This window comes from Lissotriton vulgaris, chromosome 11, assembly GCF_964263255.1.
Source record: "Lissotriton vulgaris chromosome 11, aLisVul1.2, whole genome shotgun sequence".
Taxonomy (NCBI): Eukaryota; Metazoa; Chordata; class Amphibia; order Caudata; family Salamandridae; genus Lissotriton; species Lissotriton vulgaris.
Window position 1 is genome coordinate 199,928,625 of NC_141699.1, and position 27,318 is coordinate 199,955,942.

Sequence of the window (27,318 nt, forward strand, 5' to 3'; positions counted from 1 at the left end):
AAGTCTCTGGCAGGACTATAGTTGGTGATAGCAGAATGAATGAAGGCCGGGGCAGTGCCCGCCCGGGCTTGGAAAGTAAGACAGCCAAGTTTGAAGAGGGCTCTTTGTTTAATTGGCAGCCAGTGAAGGACCATGAGAAGGGGGGAAGAGTGATGATATTTCGATAGGCCATGCACCAGGCGGGCTGCCTGGTTCTGCACCAGTTGAAGACGTTGAAGTGCATAGGCGGGGGCACCGTTATAAATGATGTTCCCGTAGTCGATCTTGGATAAGACCATGGCCATTACAATCAATTTAAGTGCAGAGGTAGAGAAAAACCGGGATACTTTCCTAATAATACGTAAAGTAAAAAAGCAAGAAGAGACAACAGAACTGATGTGGGTGTGAAGTGTCAGGTGGTGATTGAGTGTAATGCCAAGGGTCTTAACTGAGTGAGAAGGGGTGGGAGGAAGACCAAAAGAGGAGGGCAAAAAGAAGGCGACCAGGGGTTGCCACTGCCTCCAGTCAGAATCAGCTCTGTTTTATCCGGGTTGAGTTTAAGATGGTTTGCGTTCATCCAACCCCGGATAAACAGCAAAACGGACCGGAAGCTAGTGGTACCTAGTGAAGAGGAGGAGAAATTAAAAATAAATTGGAGGTCATCAGCATAGTTTTAGACTGTGACCTCCATTTGTTGAAGAGCAAAAATAAGAGGAAGGATATAGAGGTTAAATAAAAGGGGGGAGAGAGAAGAGCCCTGGGGGACATTTCACCCTGCTAGGCGGGGCCGAAAATTCAGCAAGGTGGAAAGCCTGAGTACGGCCATCCAGGAAGGAACCTATCCAGGTTAGAACCTGCTCCCCTATGCCCGCCGCCTTGACACGGGACAGAAGAATGGAATGGTCTACCGTGTCAAAAGCGGCGGACAGATCCAGGAGGACCAGGGTCTGGGGGATGTTAGTATCGAGGCCCTCCCTGAGATGGTCCATGACTGAAATGACCACCTTATCAGAACAGAATGGCGGGGGCGGAAGCCCGCCTGGCAGGGAGCGAGGTAGTTGCTGTTCTCTATAAAGGAGCTGAGCACCTGGGTGACGTGGGACTCTGCTACCTTTCCCAGATAAGGGAGAAGGGATATAGGGCGGTAATTTGCCGGGGAAGAAGGGTCAGCCCCTGATTTTTTTAATATAGGAAGGATTATGGCGGTCTGAAAGGAGGCCGGAACGGTGCCAGAGATAAAGCAATTATTCAGGAGAGTGAGGACGGGGGATGGGCATGCAGAGAAAAACTGAAGGAGGATGCGTGCCGGGCCTATGTCTAGTGGGGAGCCTGACTTGACACGACTGAGTAGAAGGAGCAAGGATTCTCTAGTGAGAGGAGGAATGAGAGTGAGGGAGCGGTTATTATCAAGGGGTGGGGGGAGGGAAGGTGAGGGGAGGGGGGGGGGTGTTGGCTTTAATGAGGGCTATCTTTTCAATAAAAAACTTGCTAAGCGAGTCGCATACGGCCTGAGAAGGGGGAGTATTGGGTAGAGTTCTGTCCGATGATGCCAGCTCGTGGACGGTGGAAAAAATCTCACGAGGCTGGCTTTCTGCAGATCAAATGCGCCCAGAGAAGTATTCGGTCTTGGCTGTCAGAATAGCTACTTTGTATTCATTGAGTACGGTGATAAAGTGTTGTCTGCGGATGGGGCAGTATACTCTTCTCCAGGTTCGTTCGGACTGCCTTAGCTCTAATGTCTTGGCTTTGAGGCCAGGGTTGAACCACTTGTTGGCATTGTGGGTGCGGTTGATGGTGATCCGCTTCAAGGGAGCCACTGGGTCGCAGGCTTTGGTGAGCCAACTATCTAAGGTGCTAGCCTGGGAGTGAGGATCCGAGCCCGAAAGATCTGGGCAGGTGGCAATTAGCGAATTACAAAGAGAAGGGAGATCGACTTTATGCCAATTTCTAGCCCAGGTGTTTTTGGGGCGAGAAAGAGATGTTTTATGGCTCAAATCCAGGGAAAAAGCAAGCAAGGAATGATCCGACCAGGGACATGGCAAGATAGTAGGGGTGGAAATTGGAATGTTAAGAGTCCAGATCTGATCAAGAATATGGCCCCGGATGTGGGTGGGGCCTTGAACGTGCTGAGTAAAGTTAAGGCTGAGGAGCAATTGAGTGAAGTCTTTAGAGATAGTGTCCTTGGCGGGGTCAGTAGGCCAAAAGTTAAAGTCTCCCAGGACAAGGACAGAAGCACTATTGACTACCAGGGTGGCCAGTAAGTTCTGAAAAGCGGAAAGAAAGCCAGGGGATGGCTGAGGTGGTCGATATGTTAATGCACAAGTAATTGGGGTCTTTAGGGAGGTGGATCGTACTACAAGGCAGTCGGCTGCTGGAAGTGTGGGCCAGGGCAGTATCTGAAAATGAAAACCCTTGCGAGCAATCAGGGCTACCCCGCCTCCTGCTCTGTTCTCGGGTCGATCGGCACGGAGCATGGAGTAGTGTGGCGGGAGGGAGGCCAAGACGCTAGGCAGGGAGTCAGGTCTATACCAGGTTTCGGTTAAGAACAGAAAATCTGGCGAATTACAATCCAAAAGGTCAAATATTTCAGTTTGGTGCTTGACGGCTGATCTCGTGTTGAGAAGGAGGGCAGTAGTGGGAGGAGAGGGGGGGCGGACGTGATGGACATGGGAGAAGCAATACCAAGCTTTTGAGCATGGGACAATATAGCAGGGTTCAACGGCCAGTTCTTTTTGAAGGAGCACAGTTGTTCAGAGGTATAAGTTAGAAATCGCACATAGTGTTGTGCCCCGTGTCCCGGTCGGTCGCGGACGGGCGCAGATGGGCTTGCCTTAGGCGCGCAATCGGCGCGCCCGCTGCGGGACCGGAAAATGCACATTTTTATAGAGGAAAGAAGGTGGTGATGGGGGCGTGGCCTCCCGAAAAAGGGGCGTGGCCTGTGTGGGCGGCGGGAATGGCGGCAATAACAAGGTCCTGCGGCAGCGTTAAACTCCGCTGCGCGGTGTAATTAAGAGCGTGGGGGCGCCCAGGGCAAAGTAAAAAAGTAAACAGGTCATTTGTGACACCCAAAGTATTAAAATCATGCAGGCCTACTCCCGGCTTCCGCCTCAGGAGAAATCGCTATCAGCGTGGCGCTTGTAGTCAACGCCTTAAGTAGTGGTGATGGAGGGCGTGGCCTCTCGAACGGGGGGCGTGGCCTCTCGAAAAAGGGGCGTGGCCTGCGTGGGCGGCGGGAATGGCGGCAATAACAAGGTCCCACAGCAGCGTTAAACTCCGCTGCGCAGTGTAATTAAGAGCGTGGGGGCGCCCAGGGCAAAGTAAAAAAGTAAACAGGTAATTTGTGACCCTCAAAGTATTAAAATCATGCAGGCACGTGCCAGGTATTTTTTAATTCACTTTTTTTCACCTCACCTCACTCACATCTTGGTATATAACACACACCCCCACACATAGTTCACTTCAAGTGCTCCTGCGTATTCGCGAGTCGCAGCACGCCGCATCCCGTAGAGGGGTGCGAAGGCCCCGATGATGAAGCATGACACCAAGGGGCCTGTTGGTGTGTGAGGGGCATTTAAACAACACTGTGTGTTCCCCATCACTCTAGGGATCACTATCACTTGAGTGGATTCCACTTTGTTTATGTATATGACTTGGGAGACTGAATCCACTGACTCTCTCTCTCCCCCCTCCTGTTAAAATATGTCACTTCCAGCACCAGCACCAGTAGGAAAGAATCTGGCGGTGCTGATGAATAATGACTTCATTAGCATGCCTTTTTTGAACTAAAGGTTCACCTGCGATTTACCATTACTCTCTGGCAGTGCAGGACTTTTGTGGCTGTAGTTATGGGTAACACCAGCTGTGATTACTTGACTGAGCTTACGTAACAAGTGGAAAAATCTAAAGATTGAAAACGTGGCAATATGTTTAAATACAACTTTCTCAAAGGGAACAGCTTATTATTGTTGAAAAACAGCATTGGCTTTCAGTTCAAACATGGGTAAGGTTTAAGAGCCAAACTACAAACCTTTATCTATGAATATTTGTGTCTTACTCCTATATTAGTTACAAATTAGTCATGAATAGCCAGGCCTGCTTACAAGCATTTTCTGTGGTTAGTAGTGTCTTCGTCCAGACTTATGCATGAGTTACTCATAAATGTCAAGGATTAACCCAAGCTTACTCACAGGAAATTCAGTTTAAAATGGATGGGAAAACCACATGTAAGAAAGGACTAAAACTCAACCGTTCGTGGAAAGTATTCTGTGAATCAGGGCTGGATACTCAAAAATTGACATTTGAGGCAGGAGTTAAGCACAAGTACTCATGGAAAAAGCTTTCTGAATCCGGCCCAAAGATGCTACCACTGGCACAATGGCCTTTTATGAAATAGGATCCAGGTTTTTTAACAAATCAATTTCATTTTGTCCGAATGATGGCAACCACCAAGCAGGGCATCAAAATTGTGCATTTTAAGGAAGATATATCCAGGTCAGTCATAATTTTAGAGCATCTTTGCAGCTGCCTTCGACACAATCAGCCATGCTTTATTGGTGGATAGATTGAGGACATTGGCATTGAAGATCTTGTTTTGAAATGCGTCAACTCTTTTCCTCCTGATCGTTCATAGACCACTTTTCTGCAACCACTTTTCTCCCTCAATGCTCAGTTCTTTCCTCATTACTGCTTAATACCTATAAGCTCCCTTTGCCCTGTTTGTTATGCTTCAGAAAAGGAGACCACTCTTACCCAGTCCAAAGATCAGGGCTTGATCCATCACCGTTTTTTAGCTCACTGCACCATCCCAGCTCAGAATCTGGCTACATGCAAAGTAGTCTGTTCCTGCCCCAGTGCATGATGGGAACAGGGCAAACCAAACTACCAAGCCAATTCTTATACTGGGAAGGAAACAAGCTACCGGGGACCGGTTTCTGGCATTTCAGCCGTCGTCGGCCCGGCTTGCTTGAATCCTGATGGTGCAATGAGCAAGGGACTCACATCTGAGTATACCCTTCCACGCTTATGGTGGACAAAATGATTCAGAAAAGGGGGTGGTGATGAACAGAGTGTCTGAATTAAGCAGACCACTCTTACCCAGTCCAAAGATCAGGGCTTGATCCATCACCGTTTTTTAGCTCACTGCACCATCCCAGCTCAGAACCTGGCTACATGCAAATTAGTCTGTTCCTGTCCCAGTGCATGATGGGAATAGGGCACACCAAACTACCAAGCCAATTCTTATACCGGGAAGGAAACAAGCTACCGGGGACCGGTTTCTGGCATTTCAGCCGTCGTCGGCCCGGCTTGCTTGAATCCCGAGCTAAAAAACGGTGATGGATCAAGCCCTGATCTGTTGACTGGGTAGGAGTGTTCTGCTTAATTCAGATACTCTGTCCATCACCACCCCCCTTTTCTGAATCGTTTTGTCCACCATAAGCGTGGAAGGGTATGCTCAGACATGAGTCCCTTGCTCACTGCACCATCAGGATTCAAGCAAGCCGGGCCGAAGACGGCTGTAATGCCAGAAACCGGTCCCCGGAAGCTTGTTTCCTTTCCAGTATAAGAATTGGCTTGGTAGTTTGGTCTGCCCTGTTCCCATGATGCACTGGGCCAGGGACAGACTAATTTGCATGTAGCCAGGTTCTGAGCTGGGATGGTGCAGTGAGCTAAAAAACGGTGATGGATCAAGCCCTGATCTTTTGACTGGGTAGGAGTGTTCTGCTTTATTCAGATACTCTGTCCATCACCACCCCCCTTTTCTGAATCTGTTTGTTATGCTACTTGGGTGCAACGACATATACGCCAATCGCATGTTAATGTTATCAATACCTATAAAGCGCATTGTGACGCAACGGATATCCTGGCGCTAAGATACATATGCCCTACCATTGTAAGTGTAGTGGGAGAGACAATGTTCCAAGGAACTATTGGAAGACAATGAATTATATTCTGGGATAAAGCCAGGTCTTTATTTTCTTCCTAAACTGCAACAGGTCTTCCATTTGTCTCAAGTCAGTTGGAAGTTTATTCCAGAGTCGTGCCGCTGCAATAGTAAAGGCTCTTCCTCCCGATTTTGTTCTTCGGAACCTGGGAACTTTCACCAATTAAGCTGAGGAAGAGTGAAGACTGCGAATAGGGACATACCATTCAAATTTGTTCTGCAGCGGTTCAGGCCCCAGAGCGTGCAGAACTTTAAAAACAATACAGAGAGACTTAAATTGAATCCTCTGTGAAACTTGAAGCCAATGAAGCTCCATAGTGCCTGGGCGACTGATGAGCGTCGTGACCTCATTAAAGCTAATTTGGCCGCCATTATGTGGATTCTCTGGAGGCTACCAATCAAATACCTTGGGAACTCTAGCAGCAGTGCATTGCAATAATCTAGCCTACTCATGATGACACTCCTTACTATCAGTGCTCTAGCCTGAGTTGGTAACATTGGCAGAATATTCCAAAGCACTCTGATAAGGGTGAAGCAGCTCCCAACTGTCTTATTTATTTGAGCTTCTAGACTCAGCCTATCATTGAAACTGACTCCCAGATTACGCACCGTCTCAGAGGGTATCAGTGGTGTGACCGTGTTGATAGGCCAGAAGCCAGTTGGGAGTAAGAGTGGAACTTTCTCAACTGCACAGCATAGAATTTCTGTATTGTCACTGTTACATTGCAGGGAATTATTTTTAAGCTAGTGTGCAGTGTCCTGCATATAGTCATGAAAAATTTCCAATGATATCGATAGATTCCACTCCAGTGACAAGATACGTTGGGTGTCAACTGCATAGTTCACAAGATTGATGTTATGCGACTTAATGACAGCAATCAGAGGGCTCATGTAGACAGTAAATAATATCGGACTGATTGCACACCCCTGAGGAACTCCGTGCCGGACATCAGTAAAGTCTGATTGGTAAGGGCTACTGCCTGATGTCTGTTGGTCAGGTAAGATTGTAACCACTTCAGTGCCATGCCCTCCACCCCAAATCCCTCCAGCCTCTCCAAGAGGACCTCATGATTAACCATATCAAATGCGGCAGACAGGTCCAGCAGAATCAATATAGCTGACTGCCCCCTGTCTGCTCGCATTCAAAGGTACTATTCAACCTGACCAAATTATAAGCATCTGTATTGTAACCTGCTCATACCCATGACACTTTGGCTAGTACTCTAACCACTCTGCATCATTGATTGCACTGAGGGTTCTCAAACTAAATTCCAGCCGGGGCATTTACAAACTAGAATTCCATCACAAGGCCTGATCTTATGGGTTCCCTTCCACTCCCCTCAACTATCGCTCAAAATCTACCTATCTGCATTGACTCAAATCTCTCTACAGGATACCAGATTTACAAACTTGTAAAGTCTGGCATCTGGAAAATTAAGTCACTGAGTACAATTCTGCCATGCATTGACCTGGTAATGTTAGTAGCCCTGATCCAGTCCTTCCTCAACTGTGCAAATTCCATTTTCCTCGGTCTTCGCAACAAGTCATTTACGTAACTCTGGCTGGTACAGAATGCTGTAGCTCACTTCCCAGCTAGCACCAGACATAGAGACTGTATGACTCCTAAACTCTGAGGTCCTCACTGGTTGCCTTTTGTAAAGTGTGTGCTTGTCAAAGCCTTGGTAGAGGTACATTAGGTAATCCACAATTCCTCCATCTTTTTCCTGGCTCCCAAATTCCGGCTTATGGTCCCAGCGTGACCATTTTGTTCTATTGGGCAAATGGCTCCTTCAAGTCCCTGTGTCGTAAACAGCCTAATTTGGGGACTGGGCCTACACAATTGTGCCTTCCAAAGAATGGTACAAACACCCTGCGCTTCGACCCCTAAGCCTTCCCTTACGGTTTTGGTAAACCAAACAAAAAATTTAAATTTGATTTTTAACCAATGAAATGATGGAGTTGCTTTTCTTGTATTTTTGGATTTTTTTTTAACTATAAATCAACTGTAACTGTTTTTGCTCACAAGGCCTTTAGATATGTTGTGCCTGTCTTTAGTGCCATGAAGCTCCTGTATACATGCAGGTATGAGTAAATACTAAATACATAGCATAACACCAATAACAACAATTACCAGTGATTGTGCTTCTGGTTGGTTAGCTAAAGAAGATTAAGTGATCACACACAGTTGCAGACCGGAGACGTTTCAACTCATGGGCAAAGATGGTAATTGCCCAGCGCCCCCACTTTCCTAGGGGCTCCTGGCAAAGTGATGCTTCGCTCAGCTTAGCTCACCTCTTTACATTTCTTCTACTCAATCACTTTTTCCATGTCTGTCTACCTCTATCTATCCCTCACTCTTTCTCTCTCTACCTAGTGTCATCTTAAGGATTTTTGAAACACTGGGCAAGACATTCTTCGGATGTTTTTGTGTGTGACCTTATTTCTGAAAGTTTAAGTATATTTCAATATTGCTTCAATTAGCATAAAATGTGCAATGACGTTCAAGATTGTACCGAAGAGGTAGACCCTAAATGTGTCTAGCCCACGGCCCAAAAGCCTTTAAGATGACACTGTTGTAGGCTATTTTTGCTATATCTTCCATATCCATTTACTATTAAGCAAATCACTAAATAGTTCTGTCCTAAGCCATTGTAGCACAAAACGATCTTTATAACAACCTCATAAAAATTATACACCAACCTACTAAATAATAAGGCCTAATAGTCATCTGTGTTCTCTCCCAATGTCCCCTCCAAAGGAAAATCTGTACTCTGTTTGGGCAAAAAACATATTTTATCACTATTTGAGTTCAACTGATTTTAGGATCCCATTCTGTATGATAGTCTTTGATTTCAATAATTTCGAGAGTTCACATCTAGGAGTAATCCACCGTAACCATTGCTTTGGAGAACCTAAACTAAGAACTTAAACATCCTTAGATATGTTTTCACAATGTAAATACCTTATTTGAAGTTTTCTTTTGGGTTTTTCATAGTGTTTTAAACATTTTTAATGCCCATACAAAAAGAGTGGTGTATGAAATGTTTGGGCAAAATCTCACTTTTGTGTTTGAAGTATTTTTTTTTTAATAAAAATGCCCGCAGACATACTAAATAAAGAAATATTTTGGTTCTGTTTAATGCAAATAAATATTAAAAAATGTACATTCACATCTTACAAATGTATGAACTTAGCACAGTTGCTAGTTCACAAGTACTTGAGTTTGAACTTTTCAGTTCCAGGAAATGTCGTACACACTTGAACATTAAACTGTGCCATTAACACGTTCATTGATGTTCATTATGGGTTTAACCATAGTTGTGGGTTGTCTGTTTATCCTTTTTTGTGATTATGTGAATCTATATGTTTTCATGACTGCTTTTCTGTTGTCTGGCCACAGCATCTATTCGGAATAATTGCCAGTGTTTTGCACCTGGGTAACATTCAATTCAGTGAAGATAACCATGGGCGTGCCATCATCACCGACGGCAGCCAGATAAGATGGATATCTAAGGTATTTTCTGTCATACTTATTTTATTTATTTGCATAGCAGAATTCCTGTGTGGTATTCCTTCATTCAGTATACCTGCCATTGCTTGTTGGACACTAACTGGAACAGCTGTGCCTATAGTAGTTTTTAAAGAGAATGTAGGTAGGCTTGGGCTAGGTAGGAAAGCAATCCAGAGTATAGTGTGCTCTTCCTCCAGTGCCCTGATTTAAGGCCTAATTACGATGTTGGTGGGACCGCGAGCTACAAGGCCGTCGGTGGAGGTCCCACCGACATACAAGGCATCGGTCCAACAGCCACATTTGGATGCAGGCAGTCGGACCATATTGTCGGGGGAAAAGGCTGCTGCCTCCAACAGGATCCACAAATATTGTTTGAGGCCTACCATGCTTTTAATGAAGCATGCACTTCAAGCATTAGTACTTGAAAGAGGTGTTCTAAATTGCCACTGATTTCTATAACTTTTCTCACAAAAATGTGCTGTAAAAAAAAATGACGATACACTTGCATTGTGCTGCTAGGATTAGGTGCCACACTCAGTTATCAAGTTTCATAGGAAGGAAGAGTTCAAATGAAGGAACATTTTGTTTGAGTTTATTGCCCAGTTTTGAGAGCACTTCTATGTAGCAAGGATTAGTAAACTCAATAGATCCAGTATTTGCAACCAGCTTTTTGGCTGTGTCAATGCTTGTTTTGTTTTGTCATGGTTTTTCTATAACTATATTATTGAGGGCGCTGCCGGATCCTCCTCGGCAGCAAAAACTATTGTGCGAAAGCAAAAATAATGTTGGCAGTCCTTTGCACTAAAGGGAACAACTTTGTGACCGGATGTGGTCCTTGTGAAGTGACGTGAGTCACACTAAGGATAACCCATAGAAGGAGTGGGCTGACCCATTGCCCATCCTTGCTATGTGTATGATGTATATATATATATATATATATATATATATATATATATATATATATATATATATATATATATATATATATATATATATATTTTTTTTTTCTTTTGGAGAATGTGTTTCCATAAAGGTCCCTGCCCCTCCAAGAGTAGCGCGTGCCCAGGTGTGGATGATCCCGGTAACATCAACAACGATAATTTCCAGTGTCCATTGAACAAGGCAGACTGGTGTTGAAACGTGTAGAGCGCGCTGCTCATTAAACTACAATCTGCAATTTACCTGCCGGGAGTGTGTGTGCTTTTTCCTTTGGGAACTGGAATCAAAAGGGCTTCGCTTATAACTGAAAAGAAATAATGTGGTCTTATGTAGCGGAATTATATTTATGCAGCCATTTTAGCTACTATCTTAAGATGTTATATGGCAGCTTTTGTTAAAACTTCTTACCAGTGTTCACAACGAGGGTGTAATAGTTTCACAAGTCTGGACTAAAACTTCAGTGAGCACACTACTTTGGACACTTGCCTACTTGTCATAACTGCTGGCATGTGGGTCAAGGACATGTACCGGCCTGTAGCTTTTTGCTGCTCTGCATGTTTTTACTGCCAAGACAGCGGCAGTCTCCCCAGAATTTGAAATTTACTGCAAGGAGATAAATTAGTTTCTTAAATAAGTTTTTGAACTTTTTCATTAGACCTGATTTAGAAACTATACTTTGCACAGTGCAGTAATTTAACGGGCCGCTTCTCCTGCTCTTTCATGGTTCTTCATGCAAGCCCAGTAATAGGCTTGGACATTTACAGAATTGACTGATGGGAATTTTACATTGCAGACCGAAAGGATTTGATACGGTCACAAGCTCCCTGCCCTTTCATTGCATTTTTAATGGCAATGCATAAACGGTGTGTGTGTATGTGTGTGTCTGTGTGTGTGAATGGGTGCGTGTGTGTATAGATCTATATATCTAAATATCTATATACATATATATATATATATATATATATATATGTATATTTACATTTTTCATTTAAAATTCGCAAGTGTGTACTCAATCATATTATCACACAACCATACTTTGCAAGTACGTTTGAATTTTATTCCACAGGAAATATCTATCTATCTATCTATCTATCTATCTATCTATCTATCTATCTATCTATCTATCTATCTATCTATCTATCTATCTATCTATCTATCTATCTATCTATCTATCTATCTATCTATCTATCTATCTATCTATCGTTCAAAGATAAGATGGGGGTCCCAAAACTCGTTTAGGCACCAATGCTTGTTCCATAGACTTTGTACTCACAATTAGCTGCAAAACGCCCATTCGGTGTTTGATGAAATTTGGCAGGATGACACATTATAGGGTGAACATGATCCTTTTAGGTACGACACGTAAAATGATCCTTGGTGTGTACATGATCCTTTAGGTACTCTGTACAGTGATCCTTGGTAGGCACATGATCCTTTAGGTACTCGGTAAAATGTACAGAGTATCGCAGTACTCCTATTTAAAAATATTTTTTACAAATATAGGGGCATATTCTCAAGGAGTCATCGCAGAGTTAACAGCACTTTATCGCGGCCAAAGTGGCAATAATTTTATCACCCCATTCACAAGCTGGTGCTAACAGCCCATATCACCAGTTTACCTGCAATAGCAGCGGCAAAAAGCATTGCCACAGATGACCCCGTCAACTAACGCTAATGAGATGCAGAGTAAGCGTTCCCATACCAAAAGCCGCAACAACATTCTCAAAGACCAGACAGATAGGCGATAAGAACCCAAAAAATGCGATAAGGCACATTAGCAGCAGGAAATTAACACCTTCTCTGACCTGGTGTAAAGTCGGACGACTGCCTGCACCACAAAAGGGAGACCAGCCCAGAGCCACACTTGAAGAACAACATATGCCATGGAGCCAACGAACATGCAGCGCGGAGCCCCAAGAGGGCAACAACACCCACTGCCACCACCCCCAAGATCCACCCCCCGGACCAACACTGAGGCAGCACAGACAAAGACAGCGACCCTCAGAAAACGCAATAACCTCACAGACCCAACACCAGAGAATGTCACTGCCCACCACAGGCACAAAGGAACAACCAACCATCCTCCGCATCCTGACCAACATTGTTCACAGGCTGACGGTACCAACACAGCGGACAACCAACTGCCCACCTCAGACATAGCCGCTGGCCGTGCTGCACGTGTTGGCCTCTGGTACCCTCCAAACAACAACTGCCTGAGTCGGAGGAGTCACACAGCCACCCCAATCCAAGTCCCTCATAACGGTCATGGAATGCCCCATCAGCTCGGTATGCCACTCTCTATATTACCCCACACTGCGCAGGAACAGCTGGAGACCAAGCAAGGCGACTACACCACAGCTGGCTTCCCACACGTGTCAGGGGCAATTGACTGCAGCCATGTCCTACTTGTGCCCCCTGGCAACACTGCACACAATAACCTCAACAGAAAGCGCACGTATCCCATCAATGTGCAGGCAATAGTGGACCACCCGGGACTCTTCACCAACATCGACGCCAACCACCCAGGCAGTATGCATGATCCCTACATCTTCCAACAGTCCATTATCAACCAGCGCCACCAGGACGGCACCCAAGGAAATGCACTGTTCGTTGGCAAATACCACATGAACACACCACACACCACACACCTCAACTCCATAATCATGCAACTCACAAGATCAGGAATGCATACATCACAAGCTCACATACAACATGCCACACAATATGCACACCCACCAGAAACGACACCACAACTTACTGTGGGAACCTTGGCCAGCCATGTATATTAGCCATCAATGGCATGGCACCTCAGCCACACAATAGCAGAATGTGGGAAGAGTTGGGGACCAGGGATGTGCGAAGGAGGCAAGTGACCCATGAATGAGAATGTACACAATGCTAAGTGTGGCGTGGATGTGAGGGCCAGACTTCAGTATGCAGACCATACACATATCCATGTCGACACACACACAGCTGGTGTTTGGAGTCTAGTGGACAGTGGACACAACCATGTCACCCCAACCAGTGGGGAAGATCACGGCAATGTAGCTTGGTATGTTTGCTTGAATTCCCAATTTGTCTGCCAGGGCAGCGCCTCTCAAAACTGCCACGAGGCCGACGCCGTTGCCATGAGTGGTGTTGCCTGCGATCCTGTGCGCCTGCTGCACCCCAGGGTTCCGGTCCCCGAATCAGTCTTGCCCGACCCTCCGCCCCCAGGCCTCAATGCCCACCTGCAGACACCGGGGTTTGTCGAAGAGGGCCCACCATGTGCCGGTGCAAGCTCCAAACCCGAGGGCCGCAACCCAGGCAGCCTCCACAGACCATCACGGGCTCCGCAGCATAGGGCCGCAGTACTCCTTTCTCATCAACGTACTCCACCGGCATACCCAGCAGACAAGTATGTCACACATTTGGAACTGAGTCTTGATTACGCTATGGCAGAGAACATAATTCATGGCAGAGGTTATATAACTATAGTCCCGTAGATGTGGTGCGACCAAATCTGTGCATAGCATTACAACCACACGTGTCTGTAGGCACACGCGGAATACTGGCCTCGGCGTACGCTGCGCTCGAGTAGGTCCCACAATTGGAACTGGGTATCGATATTTCAATGGCAGAGTACATATCATTGCACGCAAGGAGAGGTGTTTGAGGATGACGCTTTGCAGTCAGGATGAAAAAAGGATCATCGTTACGTAGGTGAACAAACACTACCGACAACTGCCCTGGTGTCACTAACTCTGTGCATCGCGAGCCAATGACACATGGCTGTGGGCCACTGCTGACAACTGACTCCGGCCTACACTGCGGTCAAGTAGGTCACAGAGTCTTGATTTAGCAATGGCAGAGTTCATATCATTGTACCAACATCATCGCAGACTGCATCCCCTCTCAGCCCCAGTGCCACTAACGGCGGACTAACGGAGTTGCTCACTTCTGTCATGGATGCTATCATCTGCCTGATACCCTTCTCAGCTCTTTTGCCCCAACCTCAGTGCACTGCAACTCACGGACACTTATGTTTGCATTTTGGGTGACCTCTGTACTTGCTCCGGCTACCACCATGATGCTTCGCAGTTGTTTATGTTATGCTGGTGTTTTCTGTTTCCATTTTAATGGTGATCACTGTTCAAGTTGTTGACAGCACCAATCACTCCATGCAGGCTGGCTTACACTCACCCCACACACATCCAGCACAGATGTCACTGTACATGTGGCCCTGCCAATAAAGGGGCTGGGTGCACATGACCGCAGCCAGTTCCACATACTATCTGCATGTATCCCTGTGGTAATGTTGTATGCATGAGGGCCCTGGGCCCTACGACATTACATCGAGCTGTGTACAGTAGACGCAGACATGTCACCTCAGGCAGCGGGTTAGAGCTTGGACATGTAGCTTTGTCGTCACCCACTTAATACGCAAGAGGAGTGAACTGGGCCGTCTTGCACAGAGCCAACGTGGGTGTGTGACTAATAATTGTGTGCCCCTAGGCGTGGTTCTGTACTGGGAATGTGCACCTGCATGTGTCTCTGAGGCAGTGTAGGTATCATTTGTGGGTTGTAGGTGGGTCCTGAAGGATATTAGACACCCGCGTATGTGATCTGGTTCGTCTTCCATGGGTTCGGGCCTCACCCGCACCTGTTCGGCCACCTCCTTGTGGCATTCTGACACCTGGCATTGGGATGCCATGTGTGGTTCGGTGAAGTGTCGGGAACCAGCCGTGCTTGCAGGTGTTTCTTGCTGTGTTGTTCTGTTGCAGGGGCTGTGTCCTACTCTATGTAGCTTGGCTACCCTGGTCCTGGTGCTGGGTTGCGTGGGATGTCTATGGGCTGTTGTAGGGCGTTGGTGTGGAAGGTGTGGTGGTCATCTCCGGCATCACTGATGAGTCGTCTGCTGTGCTCTGCTGGAGCTGTTGTATGTCCCTCTGCAATGTGAAGGGGAGATGCATGTTGACATTGTGTTGACATGTATGTTGGCGCATTGTTCTTGTTTACATGCAGATGGTATGACAATGTACATTGTGACTGTTTTGAAGGTGCTGGATTTAGATGCGGGACAGTGGACATTTGGACTACATGACAGATGTGAGGTTGTATGCATACATTTCCATCTGACAGTTTCATGACAGGACATGATCAAGGTTAATTGTGGGTGTGCAGTGTGCTACATATCATTGTGCATGTGTGCCATTGTGCCCATCTCCCCCTGTCCCCCCTGTCCTTGGTTGTTACTCACCCTGTTAATGTTGTGTCAGGTCCTTCCGAGCTGTGTCCAGACTCCCGCCTCCTTGCACCATCTCCACACTGATGACTGTGGCCTCCGTTTCCTTTAGCTCCTCCTGTGGCGCAGGACTCCCACCTCCTGTCACCATTGCTGCCTTCCTGTTGGCAGCGGCTTTATGCCTGGTTTAGATTTTCATATCATGTCAGCCTCTCTTGGCCTCCTTGACACTCCGACTGCATTCACGGTAGTCTAATTGTGTGTCATTTGATGGTAGTGTTCTGTCATCTCCGAGAAGCTGATCTGCTTTTGCTGTGGACTGCACCCTGTCTTCCTAAATGTAAATTGATACTTGTATAGCGCACTACTCACCCGCAAGGGTCTCAAGGCGCTTGTACGAATACCGCTGTGGAACCCATCCTGGCTTTCCCTGTGAGGCGTCCACTCCTGGGCACCCCCAAGGTGGAGGCCAGGCATCCTTAGTGTTGTGGGGGCTGTTGTGGAGATTAAGCAAGCTATTGTCCAGAGTTGCAGAGTGGGACTCCATGATTGGAAAAGGCACAGAGGCGAGAATTATCAGGTCCGTGGAATTTTGAGCCCAAGACCCGCTGAGGCGGGGAATTGAACCCTGGTCCCGGGCTAGACCTCTGCATCAGGGTCTGCCGCTCTAACCATTGAGCCACACTTCTCCACTTCCTCTGCCTCTTCTCCTTGGCCTTCCCTGACCCAGTTGTTACTTGCTGGTGGTATGTGGGGCTTGTGGGGTTCTCGTTGGCACCAGCACTCAGGGTGCATCCATGTTGCTATGCACTTTGGTTTGTTTTTGGTGTGTTGTTTTTGTTGCTTTTATAGTGCATTTTCCATCCAGACGCGTGGGATTTGCAGGCCTGCCGCTGGTTTTAACTGCTTTTTGTATCGCAATTGGCCTCATCGCAAGTTTTCTTGCGTTCGTGTTTCGCATTTTTACGGCATCACGTTGACATTATCGCAAACAGGGGGCCTATTGCATGGTGCCTCGGTGTTGTGAATACTTAGTTAACACATCATAATTTTCCCATGATAGACTGCAATGTTGAATGTTGTGTTAAGTTACTTTTGCAATGGTTATCACATATTCTTGAGAATATGCCCCATAGTGTACTACCGTATATTTTCAATTATTTACATACTTAAATCTTCACAAAAACATCTACGTAGTACTGTGGTAATACATAAAAATTGCCTTGCTACTTAAATATTTTTTTTTTAAAGGAGCAGTTCTCCCTACACTCATGAAAAAATAAATGGACAGTTATGAATACATTTATCTAACTAGTATCACTTTTATCAAGTAGTCAGGGCCGGACTGGCCATAGAGGGCACTGTCATTTTCCCAGTGGGTCAGAAGGGTGAGGCCTGATTTTGGACCTGTGGGGGCCAGTTTTGTTACTGGGGGCCGGTTTTGCAGCAGTGCTGCGATATCGGCCCCCTGTAACAAAAACCGGGAGCAGTGCTTTTCACTAGCACCCACCCACCCCCACCCCCTCGCTCCTGGGCCTGTCGAGCACATTGCCAGGGCTTTTTTCTGCTGTTCCCAGTCCAGCTTTGAAAGTGGTAATAGGGAGAGAACAAATATAAAAATTAATACTTACCTATATATCAAGCCTTAACCCAGAACGCACCGAACATTTGCAGAAAACTACACTGCTGCCTTTTACGCTTTGTAAAGACAGTCATTAGCCGATCAGATACTGCCTTGATATCAGCATGTACTGTGGTATATAAGGCCAACATACGTCAGTACACCACAGTACAATATATTACTTGGGGCCTTATTGAGAGTACGGCAGTGCTGGAGCAGGACCGCCCGCACCGCCAAACCCATTTAAAACCGCCTTCAGATCAGGAGATTTTCCTGCCTGCCGGGGGGTTATTTGGTATTCCCAAGGGCAGTGCCTATGAATAGGCACCACAGAGGAATGTCAAAGGCAGTGCCTGCACGGCATGGACTGCTGCAGTCCATGGCGTACAGGTGCTGTTGTGCATGCACACAAGGGGCACATGATGTGCCCCCCTGTGTGCATCCCCATGGCGTGAGGCACACAGGGGACTCTGCAGGGCCCCCTTTGTTTCCTCACTGCCACCCTTTTCATGTCAGTCGCACCACCATGAAAACGTGGTGGTGAAGAAGCTCGTAATATGGTTGGTGGGGCTGCAGCAGCCGCATCAAGCCTATTGCGGGCTCAATACTGCTGCACCACCATCAGAGAACTCTTATCCCTAGTGATTGGGGTGGCCCCAGAGTGGCCCGATTTCCCTGGTCATAATGGGGCAGTCGGAAGACTGCCACCACTGTGCTCCCGCAAGTCCTGATAGACTCGTAATAAAGCCCTAAGTATTTTACACTTATAACTTTAACACTACTTTCACTGTTTACACCTACTATGACACATTAGCATTTATACCTTATAATCTCAATATCTGCCCCATTAGATCTATATCATTTCTCTTACTTTCATGATTCGTCTGTTTCAAGTACCACACTCCACTCTATTACACTCCACTCTGTGACACTCCACTGTACGCTACTCTTCTTTACGCTATTACACTCTAAGCCACTATACTACACTGCCGATATGTACAAAAAGAAATTGCATTACTCCTGGACCAATTCACATTGCATATTGTTAAGGAATGTACGATGGCCTGTACAAAGGCATATATGCGGTCGCAAATTAAGATTTATACCGAGTAGAAACCGCAATTTGCGATTACCAAAATAGGAAGTCACAAATAGGGATTTCCTATTTGCGATTTCCTAAGCACATGTACAAAGAATTTTCTAAAAACGAAATTTCATTTAGGAAATGCTATTACCATGGTAAACTATCCGATGGTAACCAGGTGCAATTTAAAACAAGCATTTGCTTTGCAGTAGGTCTCGCATTAGTTAAATTCAGAGCTGTTGGCTTTGCAAATGGAAAAATAATACGGCAGAAAAACAACTTTTTTTTAGGACTATTTATTTTTTATTCATTGACTTTTTATAATCCCCCACTTCTCGGGATCGAGGACAATGGCAAGAACAAACCACGGAAACAATTGTACTTCTATGTTCTTGTTTAATAATCACAAGTACACATAGAATAAAGAAAACAAAATAGAAAGAGCGATAAAAGTCTCGCAACCCAAGGTCTCTCATACGTTACCCATCAGCCGTTGGCTACTAGTTATTAGAGCCGGGATCCAACCGTCCTCTGCATGGACACCGGTCTCCTGTAGGTATCCGCACGTCGATCGAACACTTTCATGAATTCCTCATGAAACGCACCCCAATCGCATAGGATGGGGTCATCCCTGCTCACAAGAGGCACCGCCCATTGAGCCGCGTTTCCAGCGAGGTACGAAATGAGAAAGGCCACTCTGGCCTGACTCGTGGGAAATGCCTTGGGCTTGCAGGATAAATGTAATGCCACCTGAGTCATGAACACCTGAACAGTCTCGGGGTCTCCGCTGTACCGTTCCGGATTGGCTAGGGGAACAGTCACAGGCATCTCTACTACTACCGCAGGGGCGGTAGGCACGGTGGCGTTTCCTGCATCAAAGGGATTCCTCTGTGTTGCATCAAACCTGGCCTTTAGATCCGCATTCTCCTGCCTGGACGCCGCGAGCTCTACTTGGACGGCTGCCAAGGCTGCCACCACATCGTCCAATGTGGCCATGTCCTTTCTGCCTCAATCGGGAGACGATTGAAATGTTAAGGTCGAATATTATGTAATCCCCCACTTCTCGGGATCGAGGACAATGGCAAGAACAAACCACGGAAACAATTGTACTTCTATGTTCTTGTTTAATAATCGCAAGTACACATAGAATAAAGAAAACAAAATAGAAAGAGCGATAAAAGTCTCGCAACCCAAGGTCTCTCATACGTTACCCATCAGCCGTTGGCTACTAGTTATTAGAGCCGGGATCCAACCGTCCTCTGCATGGACACCGGTCCCGGTGTCCGGCCAACAGAGGACACTGTGCAGAGAAACGGCCGAAAATGCCGTTCGAAAACGACTGATGGGGGAGCACGCTGAGGAGTCCTCTGTAATCCTCAAGGCCTTGGGAACACCAGACCAGGTGCCCTACCGAAGGGTTCAGTAAATAACCGAACAACCCAAAACAGAGACGCAGCAACCACCTCCTTTGGTGGGCGTCTCTGTTCCAGTCCGTCTCGGGAGCGTAGAAACCAACGCTCGACCAAGACTCCACTGATGCAAAGTGAAACGAGCAGCCGCTCGTTTCCGGGAAACTATATCGTAGTTCCAAACTGCGATACTTACTCCAACGTCGAACTTAGACACAGCTCCTTGTTCCCGTGAACACAGAACAAGCGGGACACAACGGACAGCCGATCAGGAATCAAAATATTCGACAATGTCCCTTCGGCCCATGCGCCTTAAATACTCATTTCCGGGTGCGTGACGCACACGCTTGGCATGCCGGATCTTGCAGTTCCTGAGCCTTCCGGGCTGTGATCTGTCTTCTGTACTGAGGTAGAGTTCAGCGCTCACCCGCGCCACGTAGATCTTGACACTTTTGTAGTAATGGCGGTATGCCGTGCGGCGTGTCACCATTGTTACAAAAATAAATATATAGAAAACGAAAGTTGTTTGTTTATTGGAATGGGTAATTCTTATATTTTTACTTGACGTTTGTTGAAATCTTTTATGTGCCAAATCTTAGCTTAGCTCGTGTTTTGGCTTTAAAGCCAAGCTAAACTTGATACTGGCTCCCTCTCTGTATTCGCTGGCTTGCCCACCTAGGTCTTGGATATTGCAGCTCTGTGACGTAGTATTCGGGCTGGGAGACTGACACACAGAAATCCACCTCAGACTGAAATAGCACCTCTACCAAAACAAGGCAAGAAAAAAAAGCATTCTGGCTCCGTTAAATAAATAAATAAATAAATAAATAAAGTTGCATGACGAGCGCTGCTCTATGCTGTTTGAGAGGTGAGAGGGGTGTTCTTTGCAGGTAAGGCAAGAAAAAAGAAATCAAACGGGTGCTATTAATAAATAAATAAAGGTGCACAGCAAGCTCTCTGAATGCTGCGTTGGAGATGGGAGGGAGGTGCTTTTGAAGCAAGGCAAGATGGGCACTATATTAAATAAATAAAGGCCACAGCGATCACTGCTCCATGCTATTTGCTCTTTGAAGGTAAGCGAAGAAAAAAGTAAATCATATGGGCGCTGTTAATAAATACAGGTAGAAAAGAGCAAGATTTACAGCCCTGTTTACAACAGACCTTTGAAAACCACGAGCACTGGTAGAAAATAGTGCTCACAAACTGACACATGTAACAGGCGCAGTTCTTGAAAATGGGAGGAGCTTTCAAAGCCCATATCCTATATACAGCATGCCTCGCAGAGACAGTGCAAGCGCTGCCTAGGCGAGACCTAAAAAGCACCCCAAAATGCATTTATTAATGTGCCATAGAGGGCGCACTTGACAAGAGGGCATTGGAGCACTTTGTAGGATCCGCACTTACCTTTGCATGTAATTAAGGGGGGCTGAGGGCCAAAGGTACCAATAGTTTTGCATACCTTAAATCGTGATTTCCTACTAGGAAATCGCAAATTAGGAAATGCAAAACCATTCATACATACGGCCCTTATGCACATGGGTATGAATGGATTTGCATTTCCTAAATTGTGATATTCTGCTAAGAAATTGCAAATTAGAAATGCAAAACCATTCATTGGCCCTTAGGCTGATAGATATAAATGGTTTTGCATTTCCTAAATTGCGATTTCCTAACAGCGATTGCGACTCCATAGGAATCGTTATTAGGAAATTACAATTTTTTGTACATTTCAATTTGCATTTCTTAAATAGCGATTTCTTAGGATTCACTATTTAGGAACTGCAAATTGGAAGATTCATACATATGTTTCTAGGTCAGTAGACTATACCCTACTGCACTATTAGCTAAGCAACTGTATGCCACTCCACTGTACGCTAATCCATTGTACGCCACTCCACTCTACCACACTCCATTCTACACCACTACACTCTAAATCACTAAACTGTATGCTATTACACTGCATGCCACTCCATTCTATGACACTGCAGTGTTTGCCAGTTCACTGTAGGCCGCTCTACTATATGTACTCCACTCTACGCTATTTCACTCTACGCAACTCCACTCTATTCCAGTCTATGCTACTCCACTCTATGCCACTCCAGGGTACACCACTGAACTAAATGCTATTCCACTGTACCCTACTCCACTGTATGTCACTCCACCCTACACCACTTCAGTATATGCCACGTCACTCTACGACACTCCACTGTAAGGTATTACACTCAACGCCACTCCACTCTTTGCCGTCCTACTCTGTGCCACTCTAATGTATGTCACTCCACTGTGTGCTACTGCAGCCTATGCTATTCCACTGTACAACACTCCGCTCAATGTCAATACACTCCACGTTATTCCACTATATGGCACTTAACTGTACGCCACTCCACTGAATGCCAGTACACTGAACGTTATTCTATCTACACTACTCCACTGTACGCTACTTTACTGTATGCCACTCTACTCTACAGCACTTCACTCTACACTACTGCAGTATAAGCTATTCCGCTCTATGACTTTTCACTCTACTCTATGCTATTACAGTGTACGACCCTCCACTGTATGCTACTCCACTCTACGCTAATCCACTGTACACAACTCCACTCTACGACACCACACTAAACTATTCCACTCTATGACACTCCATTCTATGACACTCCACTCAACGTCACTCCACTCCACTGACCCCACTATACTGTATCTCAGTCCACTATAGGCCACTCCACTGTATGCCATTTGATGATAAACAACACTACTGTACGCTATTCCACACTATGCAACTCCACTCTATTTTACTCCCCTGTGTGCTAAACCACTGTCTGCCACTGCACTCTACCACACTCCACTTTAAGCCACTCCACTCTCAATCACTCCACTGTACTCCACTCTACTCTTCGTCAATCCACTATACACTCTCCACTGTACATATCTGCACTCTATGCCACTTCACTCTACGATATTCCACTGTATGCCACTCCACTCTACCAAACTCCACTATATGCCACTCCACTGTATATTTTTCCACTGCACGCTACTGCATTGTACACCACTACACTGTATGCCATTCTACTCTGTGCTATTCCACTCTACTGCATTCCACTCTACACCCCTTCACTCTACACTATTACACTCTAGGCCTTTCCACTCTACACTAATTCACTCTACACTATTTCACTGTAAGGCAATCCACTGTACACTACTAAACTCTATGACACTCCAGTTTACACCACTCCACACCATGCTATTTGACTCTACCACACTCCACAGTATGTTATTCCTCTGTATGCCACTCCACTCTACGCAATTATATTGTACGCATCTCCACTCTACGCTATTCTACTGTATGACAGTCCACTCTATGCCAATCCACTGTATGTTATTTCACTGTATGGTACTCCACTGTATGCTACTAATCTTTAGAACACTCCAGTTTACAATTCTTCACTCCACTCTACACTATTGTAATGTACTCCCCTCCACTGTATTCCACCAGACTATAAGCTATTCCACTCTATCCCACTCACTTTACACCACTCCAATGTATGCCACGCCCCAATATGCTATTCCATTGTACACCACTCCACTATCCAGCACTCCACTCTACGCATCTCCACTATACCCTATTCCACTGTATTCTATTTCAGTCTACACCACTCCGGTCTTCCCTATTACACTGCGCGCCATTTCACTCTACCCCACTCCATTGTATGACACTACAGTCAACACTATTCTACTCTACACTACTCTACTCTACGGTACTCCACTGTATGACACTTCAGTCTATGACACAGCACTCTATGCCACTCTCCTGTGCGCCTCTCCACTCTAAACTATTGCAATGTACCCCACTCCACTCTACGCTATTCCACTATACACTACTGCACTTTAAGCTATTACACGGTATGCCACTCCAGTTTACAACTCTCCACTCCACCCCATTACACTCTAGTATTGTACGTCACTCCACTGTATGCCACTAGACTCTACACTATTCTGCTGTACCCCATACCACTTTACACCACTCCAGTGTATAACACTCTACTATCTGCTATTCCAGCCTATGCCACTCCACTCGCCCATACTACCCTATGCATCACACCATTTTAAGCTGTTTCACTGTACGCCACTCGACTCTACACCACTACACTCTACCCTATTCCACTGTATGCCACTCCACTCTACACCACTCCACTCAATGCCACTCCACTCTACACCACTACATTCAGCACTACTCCACTCTACACCACTCCACTTTAAGCTACTCCACTGTATCCCAATGAAGTTTATGACACAGCACTCTACCACTCCACTGCATGCCACTCCACTCTAAACTATTAAACTATACACCACTACATTCTACCCAACTGAAGTGTACCCCACTCCCACTCCACTCTCCGCTACTCCACTATACGCTATTCCACTGTACGCATCTCCACTCCTTGCCACTCCACTCTGCACTGTTTTACTGTATGCCATACCACTCTACACCACTCTACTGTATGCTACTACACTGAACGCTAATCCACTCCACTCTACACTACTCTACTGTATGCCGCTTCACTCTATGGCACTCCACTGTACAACACTAAACTCTATGCTATTCCACTCTACGCCACTCCACTCTGCGCCACTCTACACTATTAGGCTGTAAGCAACTACACTCTACCCCACTCTACTGTAACCCACTCCACTCTACAACAGACCATTCTAAACTATTCCACTTTCTGCCAATGCAGTCTATGCCACTTTCATTTTCACCATTTTAGTCTGTTCCACTGCACTCTATTCTACGCCACTGTACGCTATTCCACTGTACTGAACTATTGTACGCACTCCACTCTACGTTAATCCATTTTAAGCCACTCCCATCTAAGCCACTCCATTATACGCCACTACAGGTCCCTATTCCACTGTACGCCACCCCACTATATGCTACTGCACTCTATGCCACTCCACTGTACGCTACTCCACTCTACACCATTAAACTCTATGCTATTACTCTCTACAGCACTCTGTTGTATGCCAATCCAGTCAATGCCACAACAATCTACTCTACTCCAATGTACGCTATTCTACTGTATAGAACTCCAGTGTATGCCACTTGACTCAAAACTATTACACTTTGCGCCACTCCACTCTATTGCACTCCAGTCTATCCTACCCCACTGGATACCACTCCACTGAACACCACTGCAATGTACGCCGCACCACTTTACAGAATTCCACCGTATGCCACTGCATTATACCACACTCCACTGAACACTACTCAACTCTACTGTATTCCACTGTACAACACTATACTTTACCACACTTTACTCTGTGATACTGTCCTCCACTGGACTCTGCCACACTGCACTTAACTGCACTCAAGTCAATGGCACTGTGTACTATGATTTGAAACACATTTATATTTAAAAAAATTTAAAATGACATTTAATAAAAAAAACAAAGGTAAAAGCTGAGATAAAGTTTGGAAAACGTTATTCTTTCTACACAACCCAATTTACACTGCACAAACGCTAGAATTTCTATAGCTATAGCTTAAGTTTCTAATTTGAGCATCGTCAGTTATAACTTACATTTATAATTTGGTATTTGGACAAAATATCGAACTATAAAAATATCGAGTTTTTATTATTGTGATACATAATGTTAAAGCACAGGACAAACAACAAATTAAATTAAAACGGGTGAAAAACAAGGAGACCATCCAGGATGCAAAAAACAAAATGGGAACTGGAAAGATGGGAAACCCTCAAACTAGCACTCTCCAATAAATATCTGAAGACCTTCTAGGCAATAGTTAGTTCAGTTGGCACTGAAGGGAAGCCAGCCATTGTGCTGAATATAGCCTCTGAAGCTAGGGAGAATCACTTCCTGTCCCTAAACACCGATAAGGAAGCTGCAACGGCAAATGTCAAACTCTGAATAACATCTATTGAGATTCCTCAGGAGGTGGGTACAGGGATCACTATGCCGGAAGTTTTAAATGCCATTAGTAAGCTTTCTTGAAACAAATCACTGGGTCTAGATAAATTACCTGGAGACCTATTTTGGGAGGAGCCCAAAATTTGGGGACCATATTTGGGGACCCTATTTAATTCCGTCATGAACGGCATGGATCCCCCTGTCACTTGGCTTGGGGCAGAAATAGTCCCAGTCCTTTAAAAAGGTTGTCCTCTTTTACCTACCAACTATAGGCCGATTAACCTAATCAATCTCACCCAGAAACTCTTTGATCGGGTATTCCTTGAACGTCTCCAGCGATAGATGGATGAAGAAGAGATCCCGAGTCCCTACCAAGCCGGCTTTAGGAAAAACACCTCTACTGTCGAACAAATATTCAGACTCCAACTTCTCTTCTGGAAAATGATGACAATAGAGGGTGGCAGTCTCTATTCAATATTTGTTGATCTGAAGTCAGCTTTCGATCTTGTACAGAGGGACAATCTCTTGGACGTACTCATAAAGTTGGGAATTCCATCTTTTCTCCTTTGTATCTTAGTGAGGCTTCAATTAGAAAACTTTGCCCAAGTGAGGTACGGGAAATTTGGCAATTGAACTCCCCGCTTTCCTGTTAAAAAAGGGGCACGTCAGGGTTGTGTCCTTGCACCCAGTTTATTCTGTCTATTCATCAATGGACTTATTGATCAACTTAGAAAGGTCAAGGACAACAATGCCTCTAGGCTTGCCTCTGGCAAGGTCCCAGCGATGATGTTCACTGATGACACCATTCTTCTATCGAAGACGCCCATGGGGATCCACTACATTCTTGATAGCTTTGATACCTTTTGCAAGAATAGGGGCTGGAGATCAATACAATAATGACCAAATATAAGGTCTTTAACCCTGACAGCAAGTCTCGCTCCAACCCATCTCTGAATAGCACCTTGCTTGAAAGAGTGCCCGTTTTTGATTACTTGGGCGTTAACCTGACAGAGCATTTTGAATTGGGGCAGCAGATTACTAAATCAAGCATTTAAACCAGTGGGGTCAATAGTTGAAATCTATATAACACAAGCAAGGGGTGCTACACTGTATGGGGCAGAATTGTGGGGGCACTGCTCTACTATCAGTTTGAACAAGGTAGAGAACAACTTTATGAGGCAGCTGTTAGTTTTCGCCCCCAGCACCTCCCTCACCCCTTTACATCTGGAGTTTGGCATTAGGCCCATCAGCGAAGAGATCGCACTTAGACCCTTAACTTTTTGGCAGCTATGGGTGACCCCAGAATTGGCCACCTATTGATCGTAGCTTAGAGACTTCCTGAGCTTCACAGGCACTACAAAAATATCCTGGCTTAAGCATATAAGGGACCTTTGTACCAAACTGGGTAAATTAGATCTATGGAGATCACCCGAGGAATCCTGTCCATTGATCACACGGTTGGGTGAGATCCTACCGAACATATAAACTTTCAGCCACCCAGGAAAGCTCGTCTTGCGGACGTTTGGCAGCCGATTACTTGCAAATTAAAGACGAGTATAGCCTGGAACCTTTCCTGGATGACACCCAACCAAATATGGCCAGGAAACTGGATGCGCAGTTTTGACTAGGGACCCTACCGCTCCACGCCTTTACAAACAAATGGTACAATACCCACTCAGTGGATG

The 27,318-nt window shown here is 45.7% G+C and overlaps 1 protein-coding gene across 1 annotated transcript in view; it reads left to right on the forward strand.

The window, feature by feature from the left end:
* The window catches only part of MYO1H (myosin IH), a 655,926-nt gene that overhangs the window by 113,482 nt on the left and 515,126 nt on the right, over positions 1-27,318 (forward strand). Inside the window, exon 7 of the mRNA XM_086943103.1 lies at positions 9,321-9,434. Coding sequence (XP_086799229.1) covers positions 9,321-9,434 — 114 coding nt within the window. The remainder of the gene's footprint in view (positions 1-9,320; positions 9,435-27,318) is intronic.